Below are 10,751 nucleotides of genomic sequence, written 5' to 3'. Positions count from 1 at the left end.
GAACCGATGCTTGATCTACGAGGGAGAACAGTGGCTCAGTAGAAAAAAAGCTCACATCTGGTGCTAGACATCGTCGGATCAACCTCTACTCATGCACTCATGCTATGTGAGCTTTGTTGTGGACAAACATCGTGTGCGTGGAAGTTTCTGGGGTGGTCCCGCTTCCTCCCACTGTTTTCTTTCCACCAATTCATCCCATCATCATCCATACAGCCTGAGCCGTAGTTACCTAAAGAACGTATGATAAAGTCAAGTACTTGACCTAGTAAGTAGAATTTGGTACGCTACCATTGGGCCACGGAGGGCAAAACCATGAACTGGCGTGCTCATAAGATCAGTTCAATTTGTAGTAATGTTCAATTAGCAAGGCAAATATCGAATGGTGTTACATGTTCATGTATTGTTTATAGTATGATGCTACAAATATAACAAAATATAATGATCAAATAAATCACCAAATCGTCAGGGTCGATTAGGTGTTCCTGGAACGGTGGCTCAGTGGTTGAGCGTTCACCTCTGGTGTATGGGGTCCCTGGTTTGATCCGAGCTCTCGCCAAGTGAACTTTGTGGTGGACAAACACCGTGTGGGAGGTTCGCGGCGTTCTCCTGTTTCCTTCCACTCTATTTATTCCACTATTTCATTTATTTCTCATCACCATCGTCTCCTTTAGGCTAGTTAGCATAACTTGGAACCACCTACCAAGAAGAATAAACTAATGGATTGGGAAGATAGACATTCAGTCTCTGGTGAATTTGATGATGAAGTAGACATCTACCTCAACATGTCATCATGTGTAAGAGAACTAGATATACTGCAGTGGTGGAAGCAACAAGAACAAACATTCCCAAAATTGTGTAAATTAGCGCGTCAGTATCTCGTCATCCCTGCTTCTAGTGCGTCTACTGAAAGAGCTTTTAGTACTCACTGTCAGGAACGGAGAAATGCTCTAAAGCCTGAAACTGTTGACTCTATTTCCGTGCTATTCGATGCGTACAAGGACATACAGTAAAGCGATGTTCATTTTGCACTATTGGTTTCTTAAAAAAACATATATTTTCATTTTCTTAATATCAACTATCCCTTCTATTATATGTGATGTTAAGAGGCATTTTTGATAGCTGAAATCTATACATTTTTCATTCAGGGGACTTTTGAGGTATTTTTCGTTCAACAATGATATGTGTGAATTTTGTTTTGATTTACTGCCTCGCATTCCGTTATATAGCTCTGTTATTTACTTGTTACGCACCGTTCCAGGAACACTTCATCGATCCTGGGGCCTGGGTGATTTATTTCATCATTGTTTTTTGTTATTATTATTGTAGCATCGATTTATACAGAATACAGGAACATGTAATATGATTTGGAATCTGCCGTGCTAATTGAACATTACTACAAATTGCGCTAATCTTATGAACACGCCAGTTCATGGTTTCGGCTTCCGTGGTCTAGTGGTAGCGGAACAAATTCTAATTAGTAGGTCAATGACTTGACTTTCTCATATGTTCTTTAGGCAATTACGGCTCAAAACGTATGGATGATGATGGATGAATTGGTGGAATGAAGACAGTGGACGAAAACGGGCTAATCTAAAAACTCCCACGCTCACGATGTTTGTCCACCACAAAGCTCACATAACACGAGGAGGGATCGATCCGACGACCTCTAGCACCAGATGTGAGTGCTTTACCTACTGAGCCACCATTGCCCCTCGTCAAGCATCTGTTCTACGCAGACTGGCCATAATAACTAGAATTTCTTCGATTTTTTCTGTACTTAGATTGTAAAGTATGTACCACCAGACATGTCAACTCTGACGCGAAGTCGTAGCAGTTGTAGTAGTAGAAGTAATAATAATAATAATAATAATAATAATAATAATAATAATAATAATAATAATAATAATAATAATAATAATAATAATAATAATAGCAGTAGCAGTAGTAGTAATAATAAGAGTAGTAGAAGTACAGTACTTTACAGTCTTGAATAAAGAGTTAATTTCCCAAACACATTACGATTAACACAGGCTGCCAACATTAGTTTCCGATCCGTCTTTTACAGTGATCGGGCCGAGTCGGGCCGGCCCAGCTCGGCCCGTTTCGGCCCGGCTCGAGCCGAAATGTGCCCGGCCCGGTTAGAGCCCGGCTCGAGATTCGGGCCGGGCCGGGTCGAGCCGGGCACAGAATTCAGATCCATTCGGGTCGGGCCTGGGTTTGCAGGGCTCTGAACAGCACAGGATATGCCAGGCATGTGCCATTTAGGTGTCCCAGATACCTTTTAGGTACCCGACACTTGGCACATATGATATACATGTGCTAAGTATGTACTTCAGCTACCTACAGTTTTAGGTACTTGTTACACCTAATTGATATTTGTAACTATGTACTACAAATATAGCATTTATATACCTGGCTCAGTTTTGCACTCTAACAGTCATTAGTTTTCATGTCGTCACTTGGGACATAGCTATATCTGTCATGTTCTAGGCACGTCCTTTAGGGACATACTGTTTCAGATACTCTAACAGCACAAGATGTGCTAGGCATGGTACATTTAGGTGTTCTAAATTCATCTCCCACACTTGGTGCATTTGTTGCTTCTTTTTCTAAGCGATTGTGTACTAGAAGCAACAAACGCATCAAATTCATTAGATAGCAACTGTCGCCGATCATTTGAAAGTGAATATGGAAGAACAATGAAATAAAGTAAGTAGACACGCGTCATTTTGTTATAAAATTACATGGCGAATAGATTTTATCTGATCCCAAACGGTTATCGTCGAATATATGTAGTTAAAGGAGTACTCTGATTAGCCAAATTCAAAAGACCTCTACAATTTATTCCACTACAAGCTATATTTTTTTCGTCGCCTCCGTGGCAAAGTCGGTAGAGTACGCGGCTAGTAATCCAAAGGTTGCGCCCACCCTGGGTACTTGCTTTTTTTAACGTGTTTTTTAGATTCACCTTAATGTAAACATATTACGCATATAGGTGATTTAACATATTTTGGGGATGTAATTTTGTGGTTAATTGACGCTTACGACATGGGGAACAGACCTAGAACATAATAGGCACGTTCCCCAGGTACATGTGAGGCATGTGCTTAGGGGCAAACATAGAGTGTGACTATCACTTGCCATCCATGTGATTTCTCTCTCAGAGGTACATAAGGTACATAAGGCACATACTGGATACATACTCATGTACCTGAGGGAACATGATAAGCATATGCCTGCTATGTGATTTTGCTGTTAGAGTATACGTATATTGTAATCGTGGTAATATTGGAAATAAAGTATGCGAATTTCGCAAAAAAAAAAAAAAGAAAGAACCGATGTGATGGGCAGAAATGGATGTCATTTCCCTAACCAGTACACAAAAATAATTTAGGATCATTTACTACTATGAAGTGAAAAAAAATAAGTGAAATCTTTTAGTTTTACTTGTCACAGTTATGTCGTGTAGGCTAAAGGAGAGGGCGATGATGAGAATGACTGAAATAATGAAATTTAGAAATTTGAAAGAAACGAAAAATCCCTAGAAAACCCATGAACATAGCGTTTATCCACCACAAAGTCTAAGTGGCGCTAGCTGGGATCAAATCAGTGACCCCTACACACCAAAGGTAAACGCTCTAGCACTGAGCCACCGCTGTCATACGTATTACTTTGTAGACAAGCGAAACTTTGTTTCAAAATGTAAACAAAAATTACTTTGTGGGATTTAAATGAAATGAAATATTTGAATTTAACGTCCCACGTTTATGCCTGTTAGGTTAAGGGAGATGATGATTAAAGCAAGAGAATGATTATGGAAGAATTAGTAGAATCAGAAAGTGGGAGGAAACGGGAGTACCTTGGGAAAACCTGTGTGGACGATGTGGACCAAAACCCCGAGAAAGACTACCACAAACTTACTTGTCCGGGGATTGAACCAGGGACCCCTTGCACTTGTGGTAGGCATTACCACTGAATCACCCTTGTGGGTTCGAGTAACGCCCCTGGGATTCCTAAAGTTAAATGTAATCTAATTTAAACAACGATTTTAGTTAATGAGCTACTTTTAACCTTAAAATAAGTTTTTTTTTAATTACAAACCGTTCAATACCAAAATCATGCTAGAAATTGACAAAACCTAGTACTTTTGAGAATCGAGTCTGCACTCGATTCTACAGCGACATAATCGATTATCAACTCAGATCGAAATTAGTTTTTTCCACATTTAACATTCCCCCACCCCGCCCGCCAGTGGCGGCGGTTGGACGTTAAAAGTGGGGGGGGACAAGACATGATCTTAACAATTGTATATCAATGTTAGATTTCCTGGTTGTTTCTAACATTGTTTGATGAAAGGTTGTATAACTAATAGGACACTATCTTTTTTCACTTAAAACGCTGTATATCGTATTTCTATTTTATTAAGTAAATTCATGAGAGCAATACAGGTAGGTACTAGCTCTTTATAGTCTTAAACAACGAAAGTGTAAGAAGAGATTTGAGTTCTTGCTCATGAACACCTTAAAATTCTGTCTGGAAAATTGTGCGATCAGATTATTTAATAAATTTGCAAAACAAATAAATAGAAGGGATAATATTAATCATAGTAATGAATAATGACGCTTTGTTTTACAGAAGTTATATTGAAACTGAGAATTAATGAACAACTTCCACACATGCCATTAAATGAATGTTTTTACTCCTAAAAAATGAAATACAGTAAGTACTGCAAGCATATGCTATGACATTTAAAGAAATATGCAATTGCAATATTAGTTGCTTTGAATTGCAATTAAAACTCAATTCCTGTAGCTTTCTTAACTCCACGGGAAGACAAATATCCAATACGTATTCACGCAACGGCAAATATATGGCACCATATTTTTTTATGGAACAGTAATACATACGAAACCTTTACTAGGGTGTCCACATTCTGGAAAATAAGTGAAAGTCAGGGGGAGGTGAGGGAAATAAAAATGTATCAAGTGAAGTCAAGGAAATGGCAGATTGGTCAGGGAAAGTCAAGGAAAAATCGATTTAGGTCCATTGTTCAATTACTGAATTTATGAAATAGGGTTGATTTCTTTACTGTTACTGGATGTAAAATGTAGTGTTCTCAATAATGATATTGAAGGCGGTAGTATTCTCTGATATAGTTGTTGAAACTAATTTTCTGCGAGAAACTCATATCTAAGTGCATCCTGGCATATTTGCTCAAAAGGGTAGACGCTGTTCTAGAAGAATTGCATGGTGCAAAAAGAATATCTGGACAAGTGGCTGAGAACGCGAAGAAATATTATCTCCAGCTCACAGTGAAAGCTCAGAGGAACACTCGAATTAATTCATAGCCAATGACAGAGATGTTATTCGACTTGATGAGTTTTTTTACTTAGTCTTAGGAAATGGGAAGAACTTCGTTGACTTATGGTCAGTTATGAAATTGTGTTTTATCTTCTTTCACGGAAACGAATTTTTTGAAAGTGGTTTCACAATAAATAAAATTCTCATTGTTGAGAACTTACAAGAAGAATCTCTGGTGGCTCAACGGATCATATATGATTCTGTGATAAGAATAGGTGGATCATCAGGATTAACAATTACAAGAGGTATGATAAATTCGGAGTGCACTAGTGTTGAGGATACCTGGATTGAAATTAGAGATAGCATTAAAATTTCAGCAAAAGAAAAATTGGGACACGCGGAAATACGTAGGAACAAACCATGGTTCGACCAGGAATGCATAAAACTATCAGAGAAGAGAAAACAGGCAAAATTACGCTGGCTACAAAATCCGAATAACTACACAACATTTCGCAGATATCAGACGGGAAACTTCCAAAACTTTTAGAACAAAGAAACGCGATTTTCTGAAAGCTAAAATTAAGGAACTTGAAGATAATAGTAAAAATAAAAACATACGGGACATGTATGAGGGAATCAACGAATTTAAGAAAGGCTATCAACCTCGTGCTTATATATTAAAGAAATCTGACGGTACAGTTCTCACTAACACGGATAGCATCTTAAATAGTTGGAAAGATTTCTTTGACGATTTGCTTAACACGCAACCAAAAACTAGTGTTCGTGGAGAAAAGGAGATACACACCGCAGAACCGTCTATTCCAGAACCCAACCGAATAGAAGTAGAAACCGCTATAAAGAAATTAAAGAAACACAAATCTCCGGGTGTAGATGAAATTCCGGCTGAGTTAATTTTAGCTGGAGGCGAAAAATTGTGGAACAAGATACACAAACTCATTCTCCTTATCTGGAACAAGGAAGAATTGACACAAGAGTGGAAAGAATCAATCATTGTTCCAATCCACAAGAAAGGCGACAAAACTGACTGTAATAATTATCGAGGCATTTCTCTTCTGTCAACATCCTATAAAATCCTTTCAAATATTCTGTTAGCAAGACTGACCCCATACGCAGATGAAATTATTGGATATTATCAGTGCGGATTTAGACGAAATCGATCAACTATCGACCAAATATTTACCATTCGCCAAATACTCGAAAAAAAGTGGGAATACAATACCCCGGTACATCAACTATTTATTGATTTTAGAAAGGCTTACGACTCGGTTAGGAGAGAAACATTATACAACGTGCTTGTAGAACTTGGAATACCGAGAAAGCTAATTAGATTAATTAAGATATGTTTAAATGAATTCCAAAGTAAAGCCCGTTTAGGAAAATTTTTGTCCACGAGCTTTCACGTCGAAAATGGCCTGAAACAAGGAGATGCGTTGTCGCCATTATTATTTAACTTCGTTTTGGAATACGCTATAAGGAAAATCAAAGATAGCAACCAGGGCTTACAGTTGAACGGTATTCACCAGGTTATGGCATATGCTGATGATGTAAATTTAATAGGAGATGATAGGAGAACAATAGAAAGAAATGCAGAGATCTTATTAAACGATTGCAGGGACATGGGTTTAGAAGTAAATGCAGATAAAACTAAATACATGGAAGTGCGTCGGGACCGGAATACAGCAAATTATGGATGCGTTAAAATACTAAATAATACTTTTGATAAAGTGGATACTTTCAAATACCTAGGATCAATATTAACAGAGGAAAATCATATTCACGAAGAAATTAAATGTCGACTAAAAGCAGAGAATTCGTGTTACTATTCGGTACAAAATCTCTTGTCGTCGCGAATTCTGTCGAGGAATTTGAAACTTAAAATATACAAAACGATAATCATGCCTGTTGTTCAGTATGGTTGCGAAACATGGTCACTTACTCTGAGGGAAGAACATAGACTGAAAGTATTTGAGAACAAGATCCTGAGACGAATATTCAGATCCAAGAGGAACGGGAATGGGGAATGGCGGAAACTTCATAACGAGGAACTACATAATTTATATGGTTTACCCAACATTGTTAGGGTCGTCAAGTCTAGGAGGCTTAGGTGGGCGGGTCATGTAGCTAGAATGGAAGAAAGTAGAGACGCTTTCAAAGTCTTGACTGGAAGACCAATCGGAAAACGACCATTAGGAAGACCTAGGCGCAGATGGGAGGACAATATTAAGATGGATCTCGCAGAGATTGGAATACAGAGTAGAAACTGGATGCAGTTAGCTAAGGATAGAAGTCAGTGGAGAGCTTTTGTGAACGCGGCATTGAACCTCCGGGTTCCATAGGCCATAGAGTTAGTTAGTTAGTTAGTTTTATGATAAATTCCGTGAGAAGTTCAATGAGACAATATCAGGTATATTTGGAAAGGAAAAGAGAAATAAATGCTGGAGACGAGAAGGGGAGAGAGAAACAGAAGATTCAGCAACAACTAAAGGAGCTGGAGGAAGAAAAGAAAATTAACCTGCGAAGACAAGGACATTCAGATCAATGAGAAGAAAACTATGCGAGAAAGTATGAAAACAAATTTCTAAATGGGTTGCATTTAACAACTGCACCAGCAAAAGTATGTGTTACGTAATGTGTGTGTGTGTTTTTTTTAAAAATAATCAGTAAAATCATGTATGAACTGTTTATTACTATAGGCAATATTATAATGCTGTGTAATTGGTATTATAATGTGTATTTTTTATACCTTAAGTCAGCGTTTCCCAACCTTTTTCAACTTGCGGCACACTACGGGTGTTACTTGAATTCTCGCGGCACACTTAGAGATATTATTTGTAAATATAAAACACAGTGGTATTTTTTTCTGTGATTATTGATCTCCTTCTCACAGAGAAGAAAGCTCGATCACTGTTTTTCCCCCGTGATAAATCATTACGCTTATTTTTCATTCTAATTTAAAAATAGAAAATAATTGCAATGAAATATTGGACTCAGGTTTTTAAAAATACGCTTTCTTTTTAAAAACTGTATCCAACTTTTTACTAAGAAGGAAGATCACTTAATAACAAACGAACAAACAAATCTCATTTACTTTTAAAACACAAATGTAGGTACTTTGTCGGAAGGATTGAATGATATTTTAAATTTTCAAATTACGAAATAGTCTGCAACAATAAAGAAGCAATAATGGCCATAACAATGACAACAAATACTTCTTTCAACATTAGAAATGTACAGGACAGTTAGACGGTATGAAACTCAAAATTATAGATTCATAGTAGAGGTTCATAGTATGTGAAATACAAATATATATATTTTTTCCATACGTTTTACAATTTGATTCCTCTAAAATTAATAATTTTGTTTCGATTCCTCACGGCACACCAGCGGCCCATTCACGGCACACCAGTGTGCCGCGGCACACCGGTTGGGAAACGCTGCCTTAAGTACTCTTAAGTACTATACTCTGTTACACTTTCGTTTGTAACTTTACATTTTGTGTAATATGTAGGCCTAATCAATATCGGCCTAATGCATATGTTTGTAAATTTACATTCCTTTGGAAAGAAAATAAAAAAAGAAAAACAGGAGCGGAAGAGAACAATGCCAACTATGGGGAGTGTGGAGGCTGGGGTTTCTTTCTTTTTTCTGTATTTTTAACTTATTCAGGGGTCAGGGATATCTGGAACTTTCGTCACGGAAAATAAGGGAAAAGTAAGAGATCTTTTCTCCAAATTGTGTGGACATCCTGTTTACATTTCCAAATGAAATTATATAAATTAGGACGTCACTTCAAAAAAGTGAGGGGGCAGCTGCCCCCTCGTGCCCCCCATAATCGCCGCCCATGCCGCCCGCTATTGTAATCCAACAGCAGCGGCGCAAATCTGTCTTCAACATTGGAGTGGGAAAGACGGCAAAGACCGCTCCCATATTATATATATATATATATATATATATATATATATATATATATATATATATATATATATATATATATATATATATATATATATTACCCATGTTCAAAATATTTATAAATTTGAGAAACAATGCTATGGAGGTTCAAAGAAGCAGAGTTGTCTTCAACATTTTGAAGCGGACAGATTTGAGGCTTGTTATGGGGGGACATCAATTTTATCTCACTTTTTTTGTGGCAATCGGACACAAATCATCCCGTTTCTCCCCCTCCCGAAAAAAACACATTTCAAATCGGATTGTTGGGGGGACAGTCCGGCCCAGTTCCAAGATTGGAGGTGACGTGTCCCCCTCCCCTCCGGGATTTGCGCCAGTGTCCAACAGTGTAATGCAAATTTAAAAATCGAATATTTTAACGAGTGTCTTTGTTTGAGTTCCTAAGTTTATAGCAATCCCTCTCCAACACGATCACTTTGAAATCAATTTTATCTGTGTTGTCATTTTGTTAATAAACAATTCATCAATAAATAAAGTTTGTTAGTAGATCTCCCACTGTTTTCAAAGTTGATATAGTCAGTGCAATATATATATATTAATTATTTTGAAATATTAAATTGAAAGAAATGAAAGGTTCACGCATGCTTCCTCTCTAGCCTTATATTTAAAAAGTTTATTTGTGTTTCACAAGTCGGCAAAGATAGACGGAAGTTATAGGAGTCATTTATATATACATACACACATTAAAACTCACGTGAAACGATCGATTTTCTTTCCAAACATAACATTCGTTGACCTTGAGAGCAGACGACGCACCAAGCTTGAGAGCTCGTGCTGCCGCCAAACGGAATTTTGCGAAAAGTTTCGAACGCTAAATAGGAACTGGAGACCGGCGAAGTGCTGTAAACCTTGTGTGTTGTCGATTCATTGAACAGCTGACTGACTGTCAGTGAAGAGTGGAAAAGTCATTTTTGTGTACTGACAATACGCTACTGTTGAAATAACGGTGTGCAATCTTTTGTTCGCGTACAGAAGGGATTTTTTATTATTTTGTGCAGTTGTGTGACGTAATGCCAGTTTAGTAATTTGGACCGGAAACACAACATGGATCATAAACAAGAACGTCAAACTTGTTGCCAAAAATTTAGTTCTGTGGTGATTGGAAGCGTCGAAAATTTCTTTTATAGGTAAGATAACATTTCTCATTGTATTTTCGGGAGCATAATTTCAGATTTATCGTCAACAATAACAGAATGGCTGTTGACATAATGTTTTTATTATTTCACCGAAAAATGACAACAGGCTTAGATCTATTGTTTCTAGCCTAGCCTGAACGAAATTTTGTGACGAACGACTTAGTACTTAATCTAAATATAGTCTAATATTAAAATCTAATCTAAAATATAGTCTAAATATAAATAATATAATATTAAAATATAATTATAATATTTTTGTACACTAGTATCATATTTGAGATATTTATGGGTGTTTGCATTAAATAGTCGTTTGTTTACAAACAA

The 10,751-nt window shown here is 37.2% G+C and overlaps 1 protein-coding gene across 1 annotated transcript in view; it reads left to right on the top strand.

Moving 5' to 3' along the window:
• Nucleotides 1-10,103: 10,103 nt before the first annotated feature.
• The window catches only part of LOC145687903 (patched domain-containing protein 3-like), a 222,586-nt gene continuing 221,938 nt past the window's right edge, over nt 10,104-10,751 (top strand). Inside the window, exon 1 of the mRNA XM_081761445.1 lies at nt 10,104-10,418. Within this exon, the coding sequence (XP_081617571.1) occupies nt 10,336-10,418 (83 nt within the window). The 5' untranslated portion in view covers nt 10,104-10,335. The remainder of the gene's footprint in view (nt 10,419-10,751) is intronic.

Source organism: Thermobia domestica, chromosome 6 (assembly GCF_964235325.1).
Source record: "Thermobia domestica chromosome 6, izTheDome1.hap1.1, whole genome shotgun sequence".
Classification (NCBI taxonomy): domain Eukaryota; kingdom Metazoa; phylum Arthropoda; class Insecta; order Zygentoma; family Lepismatidae; genus Thermobia; species Thermobia domestica.
The sequence above is the reverse complement of the archived record's forward strand: the minus strand, read 5'-3'. Positions and strand labels throughout refer to the sequence as shown.